Source organism: Trichomycterus rosablanca, chromosome 6 (genome assembly GCF_030014385.1).
Source record: "Trichomycterus rosablanca isolate fTriRos1 chromosome 6, fTriRos1.hap1, whole genome shotgun sequence".
Classification (NCBI taxonomy): domain Eukaryota; kingdom Metazoa; phylum Chordata; class Actinopteri; order Siluriformes; family Trichomycteridae; genus Trichomycterus; species Trichomycterus rosablanca.
In genome coordinates this window covers 12,202,153-12,218,117 of record NC_085993.1, presented here as the reverse complement: position 1 = coordinate 12,218,117, position 15,965 = coordinate 12,202,153, and the positions used below count along the sequence as shown (strand labels likewise).

General features: G+C 42.0%; 1 protein-coding gene across 1 annotated transcript in view; it reads right to left on the bottom strand.

The window, feature by feature from the left end:
• The window catches only part of LOC134316895 (membrane-associated guanylate kinase, WW and PDZ domain-containing protein 3), a 222,457-nt gene that overhangs the window by 66,650 nt on the left and 139,842 nt on the right, over positions 1 to 15,965 (bottom strand). The window contains exons 2-3 of the mRNA XM_062997426.1: positions 11,729 to 11,845; positions 5,719 to 5,838 (exon numbers count right to left, since the gene is read on the bottom strand). Of these exons, the coding sequence (XP_062853496.1) occupies positions 5,719 to 5,838; positions 11,729 to 11,845 (237 nt within the window). The remainder of the gene's footprint in view (positions 1 to 5,718; positions 5,839 to 11,728; positions 11,846 to 15,965) is intronic.

The window sequence follows — 15,965 nt, the reverse complement described above, 5'->3', positions numbered from 1 at the left end:
CAATTCCCTTCAGACCATTCTGAGCCTTCAGTGGGATTACAAAAGCTCTGCCGGCATGAATACTCTACAGTCAGTAAAAAAAAAGGAGTCAAACACAGAACAGTCACTTCGAGGTGAAGGGTAAACACTGGGCATAGCTGTGTCACATTTACCCACCGACTGTGATTAATCACCAAACAAACAACCATTCAATTTATGACAGACAGAAAGGTGTGACCACAGCTCGGCGTCACAGTAGATTTGTGGTATAATTTGTCAGAGCTGATCTATAGGGAGCTAAATAATGTGACCGTGAAGAGAGCGGCATATTTTATTAACGTTATTGGAATTTTGACAGAGGTGAAGGTCATATCCATGTGTTAATGTGTAACAAGAAAAGGATCTGAAAAGGAATAGCATATTGTGTGTATAGCAGTGTGTGTGTGGGGGGGTGGTGTAATGGGGAGGTAGGTGGCAGGTGTAGTTTTAAGGATGAATACAATATGCAGGATGGTTAGCCAAAATTTACCAACAGTATGACTAAAGAACCACAAACAAAAATGAAACTACAAAAAAGGATGACCAAAATAATGGAAAGACTAACGAATAAAGAATAAATAGATGAGGGCATTAGCGGAGGAGGGGATATTACACCTCACTTCCTCACCCCAAAAAAGGGACATTCATCCCACAGAGATTTAAACCTATGCTGTCCCCAGCGTACGTTGGAAAATTAATTTGAAGTGACCTTGTGCTCACCCCACAGTGACGTTGGCAACACATCCCCAGCAAAATGCTATCCCACAGAGAATAGTAGGACAAAATTAAATAAATAGGGTAAAAAGTTTTTGGAAACATCGGCCGAGTTCCACAGAAAAGATCATAAAATGCCAGCATATGATCCAGCGCAAACAAAATATCCTAGCAAATTGTGTGAGGGTCACCAAGGCACAGAGAGTCATCCAAACGTCATCCAGATCCAAAGTCAATGAGTCAGCAAGTAAAAGTCCAAAGTAAACTGTATTTAAAGAGCTCCCCCAGGTGCAGCGTGTGACCTCTGACTGTCTGATAAATACCTATATATATATATATACTGTATATATATATATATATATATATATATATATATATACAGTCGAGTCACACATTATTATGACCACCAGCTAAAATCCAGAGTAACCACCGTGTGCAGCACGGACAGCAGCTAGACGGGGTTAGAGTGACTCAGAAAGATCCTGGTAGGTTGTCACAGATATCTGGAGCCATGCTGACTGCAGTGCATCCCACAGCTGCTGGAGAGGACATCAACGATCAAGGTGGTCCCACAGATGCTCAATTGAGTTAAAGTCTGGGGAATTAGGGGGGCAGGGTAGTACTTTGAGGTCTTGGTCATGCCAATCATTGCCAATGTCGGACATTTGTAGCCGTGTGACATATCGTATTGTCTTGCTGGAAGATCCCATCCACCCCAGGGAAGACAATTTTACCCATGGTACTTTTACACATGACAGCAACGAGGTATATGCAAACAGCCTATTGCACACCTTATATACCCACCAAGCCAGCTCATGAAACATGACTTCCTTCATAAGCCATGCACTGCCACTGTCGAAAGTAAGAAGTGGTCATATTAATGTGACTCGACTGTGCATATACACTGATCAGCCATAGCATTAAAACCACCTCCTTGTTTCTACACTTACTTTCCATGTTATCAGCTCCACCTACCATATAGAAGCACTTTGTAGTTCTACAATTACTGACTGTAGTCCATCTGTTTCTCTGCATGCTTTGTTAGCCCTTTTTCTTGTTGTTCTTCAATGGTCAGAACTCTCCCATGACCACTACAGAGCAGGTATTATTTGGGTGGTGGATCATTCTAAGCCCTGCAGTGACACTGACACGGTGGTGGTGTGTTAGTGTGTGTTGTGCTGGTATGAGTGGATCAGACACAGCAGCGCTGATGGAGTTTTTAAACACCTCACTGTCACTGCTGGACTGAGAATAGTCCACCAACCAAAAATGGCCAGCCAACAGCGCCTCGTAGGCAGCGTCCTGTGACCACTGATGAAGGTCTAGAAGATGACCAACTCAAACAGCAGCAATAGATGAGCGATCGTCTTTGACTTTACATCTACAAGGTGGACCAACTAGGTAGGAGTGTCTAATAGAGTGGACAGTGAGTGGACACTGTATTTAAAAACTCCAGCAGTGCTGCTGTGTCTGATCCACTCATACCAGCACAACACACACTAACACACCACCACCGTGTCAGTGTCACTGCAGTGCTGAGAATCATCCACCACCCAAATAATACCTACTCTGTAGTGGTCCTGTGGGGGTCCTGACCATTGAAGAACAGCATGAAAGGGGGCTAACAAAGCATGCAGAGAAACAGATGGACTACAGTCAGTAATTGTAACTTCAAAGTGCTTCTATATGGTAAGTGGAGCTGATAAAATGGGCAGTGGGTGTAGAAACAAGGTGGTTTTAATGTTATTACTGATCAGTGTATATATACACTTTGCTTTGAAAACAGCATACATTCTTGTAGGTACACTTTCAGACAATTTTTAAAGGAACACGGTAGAAAGGTTGTTTCAAACATAGAGGAGAACTAACCACAGATCTTCTGTGGATGTAGGCTTGCTCAAAGCCTTCCCTCTCTTCATGTAACCCTGTAACTCATTGGCGTTGAGATCAGGGCTCTGTGGAGGCCATATCATCACTACCAGGACTCCTTGTTTGTCTTTACGCTGGGATAGTTAGTTCTTGATGACATTGGCTGTATGTGTGGGGTTGCTGTCTTGCTGCAGAATACATCTGCAGCATAACTGTCCTGGGAGAGCAAATTATAAGTTTCCAGTGTTTGCTTAACTTCTATAAAATGGGACTGGTGGTTGCAGATCGATGTAAGAGATTGCTTGGAAATGACACCAAAAATAGCAAAGCTCGACTGTATAAAAATGAATAATGTGACATTTAGAGGATATTTCTTTAATGAGCTGGATGTATTTTCAGTGTAAGTAAGTGTGTTGGAGTGAGCGGGGAGTAGCGTCTGCCTCTCTAAGGACGGGCACATATGGGCATGTCTGTTTTATAAGCCAGACTTTCCCAGCAGGCTTTCCCTGGCACAACTATCATCATGAAGCAACATGGGGCCACATTAACTTCACAGGCCTAGCAGTCCGACTCTTTTTCCTTTCCTCTCTCATGTGGTCTAGATTCAGATGCATCTAAACCCAGCCCAGAGAAAACAGCTCAATTTGGCTTGTGTTCTCAATTTTTGTTTAAACAGATGGACTGTTAATAATAAAAAACAATTCCCCAACATCGACCCAGACAGGACAAAAAATTGGATAGACACTAGACGAGTGCCCAGTGAAGTAGAAGGGCTTATTTTAGCTTTATCGCTTTTTTATATTAGTCAGGACTGACATACTGTGTGGTTTTTTTTTTCTCAAACAGTGTCTATTTTCCTGTGACTAAGCCCCACCTCAGGCATATTTGAAGTTGTTCCAGTGAGACTTGATATTACATTGGTTGAAATCTCCATATCCCTGGTAAAATTGGTGCTGTGCAATTCGTCTACAGCCTTGCAAAGCACATTTACACCATGTAATCTCTCACATGCAGAGTCACCGTCTTCTGCTGGCCCACTACATCTAAATCTGTCCGTCAGCTTAGCTGGGATCGGATGCAACGTGTGTAAACTAGCATTTTGCTCAGAGGTGCTTTTTCAAAGAATGTTTCTGGATCTTTTTTTACTCACCACAAGGCTTAGGCCATCCTAATGGTGAGATTTTTCCTTACCTGCATACACTGATCAGCCATAACATTAAAACCACCTTCTTGTTTCTACACTCTGTCCATTTTATCAGCTCCACTTACCATATAGAAGCACTCTGTAGTTCTACAATTACAGACTGTAGTCCATCTATTTCTCTACATACTTTTTTTAACCTGCTTTCACCATGTTCTTCAATGGTCAGGACTCCCACAGAGCAGGTACTATTTAGGTGGTGGATCATTCTCAGCACTGCAGTGACAATGACATGGTGGTGGTGTGTTAGTGCGTGTTGTGCTGGTATGAGTGGATCAGGCACAGCAGCGCCCTTCAATTTGATTTTAGCAATTTACCAGCATTTTAAGTTTTTGGGCAACCCTTAAAATGTAGCGTGTCAGTGTTTTGTTTTTCTTGGCCATAAAGCCTGAAAGGAACATGCGCCTGTTATTGAAAAATTTGATTTTTATGCTTAATATTACTAAAGTGTTAGTAGTATACTGTTTTGTGCATTAAATCCTTAAATATTGTGCTTAATATGTGGCTGGGAGTCTAAAGCACAGAGATAAGCAACATGTCATAAAGCTGTTGTAAGCAGATAAGAAACAACAGTTAGCACAGAATGGAGTTTCCAAAGTCCAACACCAAATGTGATATGGCTTGAGAAGTATAAAGGGAGGGCCATAGTATCTATTCCTTGTTCTTCAGCTATTCCACTGCTGTAAGAACCCACGCTCACGATCGCTCCAATAAATTCTCCATTCCAGTCAACTGTAATCTTTGTTTTCATTTATCATCTCACTTTATTTTTCCACGACACCCTGTCCACAAAAAGTGTTTTAGGGTAGAATATATCAACCAACCGAAATGTACTGTCCAGTGATGCATGTACTTATACCCTGTAGCCCAGGTGCTTGTGCACAGGCTCATTTCCAGTCAATTCTGCTTCAAATGGTAATGGTATGCAACTGCCTTAACAGAACGAATTCCAAAATTTGTCACTGAGCATGAAATTTGGCAGCATGTTTACAACTGCTTTGAGCAACTGATTTCAGGTGCAGTTACTTCACTAAGTTCCTGTTAGTGTGGATGCTGAGCATTGTTTATGAGCTTTAGAAGCTGTTCTTTGATGGTTGTTCGTCCACTGTCCAGTATCTCGTGTTCTGGACAAACCTCAGAATCTAGCAATAACTGACCATCCAGATTTCTGTTACATACAATATAGGATGAAAAGTATGTAGACATTCCTTGTAATTCCTGAGTGCAAATGATACAGACACACTAACAAGACTGCTAACAAGATATGAAATTAATGATATGCTTTCAACATTAGTCCAATTTAGTGTAGCCAATTAGTCTGGGGACCCAGATTGCATCTGAGGAGGGTATATTTGCCTGACACACGCTTCCTCTGCCACACCCAAACATTGGTGGATTTGTGCGTGAGGCCAGTCTTGCATACGGAGAGTCACTCACTGATCTCCGCATTCCTTCACCTAAAGCTACTAACCAGGGTCCTTACACAGCGTCGAAGACCCAACATCCTTTTAAGTCCAGTAGCTGCCATACGTGCCTGCTAGGTGGCGCCCAGCTAAGATTCAAACTTAGTTAATCCAAGAACCACAAAAGATGGGTGACACTGTCCACAGTCAAGTGAGCTTTACATCACCATGAGTTAAACAAGAAGCCAGTGGTCTTGATATTCCTTTGCCTAATGTAGCAGCAAACTACAGCTTTAAGGTGCTAATTTTTAAGGTGAGGTTTTTTTCTTGACATGCCACGTCACTTAGGAGTGAACATACAATTTTGACGTCAACTTTGATTTTGATAATCACATTTTTAAATCATTTTTAAATAATCACTGATTTTGGCCAGGCCAGGAATATTGTTTGGGTAAATAAAACACATCACAATTTTTTTATTCTCAGAAGAAGTTTACATCCCATGCTTCTTACCATCGTAAGTTCCACTCTCAAGAAGTAGACCACTTTCCTCCAAGATCCTGAAATCACTAACACTGATAAAGTTATAGTCCACTCCTGGTACCTCACCATCTCTCGGCAGCCTGGTCGTACCTTAAAACACACATATATTTAAGTTAAAGAATGAAATCTCAAAAACATTGCATTTATATTCACTATATGGCCAAAAGCATTTGCACACCTAACCCTGAGTTTGCTGGACATCACATTTTTCCCCCATGGGCTTTTAACTTCTTGCATATGGATGAGAAAGTAAGAAGCACAATATCCATTTATTCATGTGCATGATGTGTAACCTTTAGCTTCATGCCCATGTGCCAGTTTTTTTTTCATACACTATATGGTCAAAAGTATTTGCAAACCTGACCATGAGCTTGCTGGACATCCCTTTTTTTAAAATAAACAGTATTAAAATAGAATGACCTATATGTGATCCTATAAGTATGGCCCTACTAAATGCAGTAGAAAATGTGCTTAAATTCAAGGTGAAATAGCGCCAGTGCCCTCGATTCATCGTTACATCCCTACTTGGATGTCTTGGACATTTTGTTTTACTGATTGCTAGTGTAATCAAGCGTCTTTAAAGTTTGCTGAGTTTATAAAGAAAGAAATAAACTGTGCACAGACAAACTATCGGAAGCGGAAGGATAAAACTTTACTGGCTTGTTCTTTTGAGGTGCAGCACAGACTACAAAGAGATGATCACGTGTGTAGAGAAGCACACTTTTTCTATTGATTATGGAATCCCCAAAGAGACAAAATGCACTCAATACGGAAACACGTACATTTACTATGATGGCGAAACTTCGCAGACGAAGATACAAAAAGGGTTACTATCCACAACAGCTACAGGCACTTTGGTGCCTGAAGGGCCACTGTGGGGTTGGCCTAGCCAGGGTCCGAGGTCTCACCCACACGGGCCTTCCTCCTCTGATGTTTTTCCTTCAGCACATCCCTGTGGGCACTCTCAAAGGCTGAGGTGGCTTTATTTATGGTGAGGCGCCAGGCATCCCGGTCCGGGGCGAGAGAGGTCCATAGGCGAAAGTCGATGTGGCAGAGGTTGAGGGCCTTCTTAAGAGAGTCTTTATGTCTCTTTTTTGGTGCCCCTCTGTCACGTTTGCCTGTGGACAGCTCACCAAACAATACAATTTTGGGCAGGCGATGGCTCTCCATCCGGGATATGTGGCCTGCCCAGAGCAGCTGTGACTTCAGAAGCATAAGTCTCGATGCTGGCAAACGTTTGTGATGAAGTCACTGCAGTGGATCTCCAAGACTGTATGGAGTCAGCCTTGGTGGAAGCGCTCTAGGAGCTTTAGGTGCTGACGGTACAGGACCCAGGACTCTGAGCCGTACAGGAGTGTTGTAAGGACAATGGCTCTATACATGCTGACCTTAGTATCCTTGTTGAGATGTTTAATGCTCCACACTCGCTTGTACAGGCCAGCCTGTTGTCCACCTCCTTGTCCTAGTCAGCACTCTACACCACAGAAAAGTCTGTTACACAAACTTAATTGCTGTATGATTGCTAGGACCTCATATTTCATCTGCTACGCGAATAAAAATGTTAAATCACTAAACACAAACCTTAAATTTTTAATTTCTTAGCATATTGCACATTACATGGCACACGGCTCATTTCACGGTCCGTGACACGATGGGCTTTCTTTACCTGTCAGGTGTAATAACAGTCACTCTTCTGAGAAGGCTTCTTTGAAGTCTCTTTGAAGACTCTGAAGTATCTTATTGGAAATGTATGCACATTCAGTGAGAATCGCATTTGTATGGCTGGGCACTGATGTTGGTCAAGAAAGTCTCGTTTGATGTTCCAGTTCAATCCAAAAACATTCAGTGGGGATGAAGAGCAGACCACTGGAGTTTCTTAAAACCAAACTTTTCTTCATGTCTTTATAGATCTTGTTTTGTGTACAGGAACACAGTCATGCAGGAACAGGAATCGTTCAGTTCATTTTGAACTAAAAGGGCATCAGCAGTGAACTGCATTTGTTTAGGGAATAAACAGTTCAATTTAATTATGACTCCAGTCTAGTAGTAAGAGAAAAAAATTTTAAACTTCAGATAAAAGAAGTGGTGTGCTTTATTTGCAGAAGGGCTTTGGGAGAAAGAGAAAATGAGCATGACATGAGGAAGGCTCTAAAGTGTGCTTAATTAGCTAACCTCAAGAACAGAGAGGTTATTACACCATTGTCAGGGAACATCTTGTGTGTTTTTTTAAGTGTTAGTCAGGCATGGTCATTACTCCCACCACTTTAGATGAAAAGGCTAAAAAGCATTTCAGTGAAGTGCTAATTTAAAATACTTTCCAAAGCTTTTACAGTTTGATTTCATATAGTCAGTATATATATATACTTTACAGAGCACACAAAATAAAAACAGAACATCATCTGTTGACATGCATTCATTCTGTTTTACCACTGCAGACACAGGGAGAACATGCAAACTCCACACAGAAAGGGCCCAGACCGCTCCGCCTGGGAATCAAACCCAGGACTTTCTTGCTGTGAGGCAACAGTGCTACCCACCGAGCCATAACATTAAAACCACCTCCTTGTTTCTACACTCACTGTCCATTTTATCAGCTCCACTTACCATGTAGAACACTTTGTAGTTCTACAATTACTGACTGTAGTCCATCTGTTTCTCTACATACTTTTTAAGCCTGCTTTCACCCTGTTCTTCAATGGTCAGTACTCTCCGAGGATTATTACAGAGCAGGTATTATTTGGGTGGTGGGTCATTCTCAGCACTGCAGTGACACTGACATGGTGGTGGTGTGTTAGTGTGTGTTGTGCTGGTATGAGTGGATAAGACACAGCAATGCCGATGAAGTTTTTAAACACCTCACTGTCACTGCTGGACTGAGAATAGTCCACCAACCAAAATATCCAGCCAACAGCGCCCTGTGGGCAGCGTCCTGTGACCACTGATGAAGGTCTAGAAGATGACCAACTCAAACAGCAGCAATAGATGAGCGATCGTCTCTGACTTTACATCTACAAGGTGGACCAACTAGGTAGGAGTGTCTAATAGAGTGGACTGTGAGTGGACACGGTATTTAAAAACTCCAGCAGCGCTGTTGTGTCTGATCCACTCATACCAGCACAACACACACTAACACATCGCCACCATGTCAGTGTCACTGCAGTTCTGAGAATGATCCACCACCCAAATAATACCTGCTCTGTGGTGGTCCTGTGGGGGTCCTGACCATTGAAGAACAGCATGAAAGGGGGCTAACAAAGCATGCAGAGAAACAGATGAACTACAGTCAGTAATTGTAGAACTATGAAGTGCTCCTATATGGTAAGTGTAGAAACAAGGAGGTGGTTTTAATGTTATGGCTGATCGGTGTATATAATAAGAGATGCAAATAGAAATGAAAGATTAGTCATCCAAGAGGAAGTAAGCAGGGCAACAATACAAAGCTTACAGAGGAAACTGTATTAGTAAAAGTGAACGTGTTGTAGAGAATGTAATTGTGTTGCACAAGTGTAAACACAGGAAGCCTCCGAAGATGGCATTTCTTTCAAATAAAAGGCGAAAAAATAAGAGCTGACATTTCTCAGCTCTGTTTGCGTGGGTGCTAGAACTGCCACTTTGCTCTCATTTAAGGTCCATTTACATGAATCCTCGATATTAAAATGCCAGTCCAAAGGCTACAGACGTCAGCGTAGAATAAGTGATATAAACCAGATCAATGACACCTTGAAACATCACTGTGACAGAAGCATTAGAGAGATGCGTGGTATGGACGCGCGTCTGTATTTATCTCATGAACAGATTTAGAACAAGATCAGAAGGTTGAAACGACGGGTGGGTTTATGTTGCACCGGGCGCTTTTTCTTAAGAGACGAGTGAGGAAGGGTGAAAGAAAAGAGCATCACCTAAGGCTGTTCCTTTCTCTTTCCATCGGAGACGCTTTTAAGGGCTTTTATCACACGTTCTCTGATGCTGCTCTGTGACTCCACCGGAGGCGCTCTATTCCTCCTTGTTTTTTTTTTTTGTTTTTTTTAGATTGTCCCTCTCTGTACATTTCTGCATTTGTCTCTGTCTGCTTTTTATCTCCTCAGCTAAATTTCCCTCAGGCCGAGCGGCTGGGTACCAAAACAGACACCCGTCAGATGATGATGGGCGGGGAGAAATAGAAAGAGAAAATGAGACGAGATCAGGAGAGACAAAGAGATCAGGCATTGTGTGAAGTGATTGTGGTTGAGTAGGTTCTGTTTAAAAGCCATTAGGTAGTGAAGTTTTAATTAGGAGGCTTATTTTATACTCAAGTCTTTTGAATAGCATCAATTCCACACGCTGACACGATGTGTGTTTTTTGAAAATCGAGCATAAAAATACAGATTATTTCTAATGTAAGCAATTTAGAAGAAGAAAATGGGTGAAGAACTAAATTGGGATACACAGCCATCAGGGATTGTCTGTTCTGCAGAGAGAGCTGGAGGTAAATAAATGCCTTCACTTGTCATATACACATACACTGATCAGCCATAACATTAAAACCATCTCCTTGTTTCTACACTCACTGTCCATTTTATCAGCTCCACTTACCATATAGAAGCACTTTGTAGTTCTACAATTCCTGAATGTAGTCCTTTACATACTTTTTTAGCCTGCTTCAATGGTCAGGACCCCCCACAGGACCATTACAGAGTAGGTATTATTTGGGTGGTGGATGATTCTCAGAATTGCAGTGACACTGATATGGTTGTGGTGTGTTAGTGTGTGTTGTGCTGGTATAAATAAATCAGACACAGCAGCGCTGAAGGAGTTTTTAAACACCTCACTGTCACTGCTGGACTGAGAAAAGTCCACCAACCAAAAATGTCCAGCCAACAGCGCCCTGTGTGAAGCATCCTGTGACCACTGATGAAGGTCTAGAAAATGACCAACTCAAACAGCAGCAAAAGATGAGCGATCGTCTCTGACTTTACATCTAATAGAGTGGACAGTGAGTGGACACGATATTTAAAAACTCCAGCAATGCTGTGTATGATCCACCACCTAAATAATACCTGCTCTGTAGTGGTCCTGGGAGAGTCCTGACCATTAAAGAACAGGATGAAAGCAGGCTAAAAAGGTATGTAGAGAAACTTATGGACTACAGTCAGTAATTGTAGAACTACAAAGTGCTTCTATATGGTAAGTGTCTGAAAGCGATCTGCTAGCCGCTCGGATCAAGTCTTTGAGCAATTTACACATAGCAAACGAGAGCTGGTGTATCTTTTGGCAACCACCGAAACCTAAAATCTAGTAATCTAAAAGTGAGGTGTAAACTAGGCATTAGTCTGGATCATTGGGTAATGATTACTAAATTTAGCAAAGAAAGTACTTCTTGAGAATGGCATAATGGCCCATGGGTCCTGGAGACCTGAGTGTGTACTCCTCATGTCCACAAGGGTTATCTTGGATTGCTCTGTAGGTCACATGATGGATTGGCGCCCTGCCCGGGGTGTGTTACTGCACTAAACCAAACTGAATAAATGAATGAACCAAAATGAATGAATGAATTTCACAACATTTCAATTAATTGTGTTTTCATTTTTTTGATAAATTGAAGTCACCCAAAGGAAGTCCTGCACAGAACAGGAAAAACAAAAACTGATTTCCCTAACAAATTGGCCACACAGTGTTTGAAACCCCGGCACCAGTGTAAGAACTTCTCAGAAAATCTCATCCCAGTCTTTTTAATCCCTGACAGTCTGCAGCCTTCTGCTTCAGATATTTAGAGATGAAGGATGAGCTAGCTGAATAATAGAGCGGCCCAGCAGAACAGCAGTGCCTTAGCCTGAGGAGAAATGCCAGCTTTCTCTCCACAGCCAAACACCCAGAGACGCCAAAGCCAGCCGAGATACCCGCGTCCACTTTGACAAGCAAATGAGACGCACGTTTGGAGATAATGAACAGACTAGCATGGGGATGGGGAAAGTGTGTGTGTGTGTGTGTGTGTGTGTCTTACATGGTATGGTGCGCAGGTAAAGGTTGTCTCGGATGATTTGCTGTAACTTGTGGTCCAGCGATCCTTTTTGGAACTGCAGGCTGAGGTAGTGCCTCAAATCAGTATTCAGCACTTTGCCTGAGGGGACAGAAGATCAGAAGAATAAATTAGGACTGGAGGTCTTTGCTAACATGAAGACATGCGTGCAGTCACACCTGCTTCGTGTTGTACTAGCTTAACAACGTGAGTCAGTTTTGCAAGTATTATCAGGTGCAGTGCTAATTATATGCTGGTTATAAATGCATTGTTACTCTTAATGGTTTAACACCCCAATAGACCCTTTAAGAGATGTTATCATTATTATAATCATGTCATAATCATGTTACAATACAGTCTTTCTGTTCATTAAGCACACATCATTAAAACTATAACAATTCTGCATCAGCACTAGTGTTAAGCATTCATTCATTGTCTATTTTACCACAAATTTGTCCTATTTTGGGTTGCTGTGGGTACGATTCACCAAGAGAAAGGTAGAAAACACCCCAAACTGGTTGCCAGTCAATCACAGGGTTTAGAAACACACCTGCACACACACCTAGAGCAATTTTAGTACCTCCAGTTAACCTGACTGCATAAGTGTGAAAGGAGATCAGAGCAAATACATAAGGACACATAAAGGACCTGGACCGCCCCACCTGGAAATCAAACCCAGAACCTTCTTGCTGTGAGGTAACCATGCCGCGCCTGTGTTGAGCATGCTTGTGCTTTATCGTGATCAGGGTCACGGTGTGGTTTCATTGAGCGCATAGAGGTAACACAATCCAGACAGAATGCCAGTCCTTTACTGGGCATCGTCATTAACTGCAGACAAAGCCAATCATGTCTGTATGTGGACACCTGACTGGGCCGATAGCACCACTGGGGATTCGAACTCTGGATCTCAGTGTAGTGAGCAGGTGTTATTTACCACTGCGCCAACCTGGATCCTCTAACTGATAGTACAATAAAAAGACACATATAAATGTTTATGCCAAACCCAAAACCCACAGCCAAATGAACAATATAATAATTTTCATGTTTTACTATGGGTGTCACGGTGGGTAGCACTGTCGCCTCACAGCACAAACGTCCTGGGTTCGATTCCCAGGTAAAGCAATCTGGATCCTTTCTGTGTGGAGTTAGCATGTTCTCCCTGTGTCTGTGTGGGTTTCCTACGGGTGCACTGGTTTCCTCCCACAGTCCAAAGACATGCAGTCAGGTTTATCAGAGCTATATTAAAATTACCCCAAGTACGAGTGTGTTTGCCCTGTGATGGACTGGCAACCTGTCTGGAGTGTTTCCTACCTTTCTCCCGGTGAATTGCACCCATTGAGACCCTGACCAGGATAAAGCAATGATAAAACAGACATTAAATGAATGAATAAATGTTTTACCACAGCTTTATCCTGGTTAGAGTCGCGGTGGGTCCGCTTTCACTAGAATCAGTGGACTAAATCCAGTGACACCCAAAACAGGACACATTTATTTATTTATTAGGATTTTAACATCATGTTTTACACACTTTGGTTACATTCATGACAAAAACAGTAATTACTCGTTACACAAGATCCAGTTCACAAGATCAATGTTAAACACAGTCATGGACAATTTCCAATTCACCCCACTTAAATGTATTTGAACTGTGGGAGGAAACTGGAGCTCCAGGAGGAAAACCCATGCAGACATGGGGAGAACATGCAAACTCAACACAGAAAGGACCCGGAACGCCTCACCTGGGGATCGAACCCAGCACCTTCTTGCTGTGAGGCAACAGTGCTACTCACCGAGCCACTCAAAAAAGGACACAGATCAATCTTGGGGCCTCTGCCACCCCCTCAGACATAGCCAATTAAGTCTGCCGATCGCTGGGGATTCGAATCCAAGACCCCTGAGGTATTAGGTTATTGCAACATACCAATGTGCCACTCAAGCACCCTGTGTGCAATAGCATGACCTACTATTTTTCTTATTAAAACTTTAAAAAGTAACTTTTAAAAATGTCATAAATCTTTTTTATGCACTATTTTTCATATGCCCAGTAATTTCTAAGTGCACTCCGGTGAAGTGAATCCCATACCCTTAATATCGCCACACTTTCCCCCATGGGCTTTTAACTTTTTGCATATGCATGAGAGAGTAAGAGGTACAATATCCATTTATTCATGTGCATTAGGTGTAACCTTTACCTTTATGCACACGTGCCAGTTTTCTCCATACACTATATGGCCAACAGTATTTGGACATCTGACCATGAGCTTGCTGAACACTCTATTTTCGAAACAAATGGTACCGAAATAGAGTGACCTGTATGTGGTCTTTTCGGCTATAACAATAGTCACTCTTCTGAAAACACTTCTTACAAGACTTTGAATTATTTCATGTATATATAGAGCCTGTTTTGTGCACAGGGGCACAATCATGCTGCAACAGAAAAGAGCCTTCCCCAAACTATTGCTGATTTTTCTTTGGCTATAACAGCAGCCACTCTTCTGAGAAAGCTATTCACACGATTTTGAAGCATGTCTGTGGGAATTTGTGCCCATTTAATCAAAATAGCATTTGTATGCCTAAGCACTGATGTTGGGCAAGAAAGTCTCAACTGATGTTCCAGTTGATTACAAAGCTGTTCGGTTGGGCCACTGGTGTTTCATGTACATATAGAGCTTGCTTTGTGCACAGGGGCACAATCATGCTGGAACAGGAAAGAGCCTTCCCTAAACTATTGCTGCACATCTGGACACATGTATGTGATCTTTCCGGCTATAACAGCAGCCACTCTTCTGAGAAAGCTTCTCACAAGACTTTGAAGTATGTCTGTAGGAATTTGTGCCCATTTAGTCAAAATAGCATTTGTATAGCTGGGTACTGATGTTGGTCAAGAAAGCCTAAATTGATTTTCCAGTTAATTCCAAAGCTGTTCGGTTGGGCCACTATTGTTTCATGTACATATCGAGCTTGCTTTGTGCAAAGGGGCACACAATCATGTGGAAACAGGAAAGAGCCTTCCCTAAACTATTGCTGCTCAGTTAGAAGCATATAATTTCCTTTATATAAATGATTTATTACACTTGTTAGCAACTAATGCCTAGTTCACACTACACGATTTTTGCCCTGATTTTCGCCCGGCGACTGGTCGGCGATAGATTTTCCGGGTCGGGAGCAACTCAGCGTTCACTCGGCGATCAAAACTCGGCTCTCAGTCGCTAAGTGTGAACTATCCAACAACTCGACCCGACCGCTCGGCGACTGGATCGAGTTTTCTAGCACGTCAGATATCTGATCTCAGATGGGCAACTGGGAATGAGTGACATGTCGAACAGCCAATGAGAACGCAGGATACAGCATGAAGGGAAATGCAGAAGAGGATATAGTTTATATCAGGATACACCGGCACGGCACACACATGTAGTATTTCTGATTTGATCGTCCTCTACAAAACATAACACCCACGCTGCATTACAAAATTATTAATTAACATCCACTTTACTACAGAACAAGCCATATACTGTTTGTGTTGCCAAATCCACTCAGATTCATTTATTTTTCCTCTTTGATTTTACGCTGCACATCAGACCACAAAAACTTTGATCACTTGCTACTTGTTGACGTGCATTTTTGGACGTGGTATCATTAAAACCCTCGTCACTTCTCACGTGTGTTTTTGTAAAGAAGCAAAAAAAGGAGACCAGAGAAGCTCGCCTGCGATTCCAGTTGGTGATGGATCGTGTAGTGTGAAACCCCCTATCGCCGATCAGTCGTGTAGTGTGAAATATACACCGACTGAAAGACTCCCGGGTGCAAGAGATTCAGTCGTGTAGTGTGAACTGTACAGCGACCTGACGACTTGGAAAGTCGTGTAGTGTGAACTTGGCATAAAGTGGCTGAAACACATAAATAAAAAAAATAGAAGGGATGTCCCAATACTTTTTTTCTTATAGTGTAACACAAGTTGTCAGTGCAGAATATTATCAATTCATATTAATATCTCATCTATATCCTGCAATCATGTTTAATATCACATTGTAAGTGCTGAATAAATGTGTAAGGACCACAATCTGTATTTTACAAGCAACCAAAGTTTTATTTAGCAAATTTTGTTTTGATCTTATGTACATCCTGCAAATGAGCTTATCTGACTAAATGAGTGCCTCAAAATTTAGTGATGCACCACTCTAATGCTTATAAGTGAAAATGTAATGTTAAAAACATTGATATG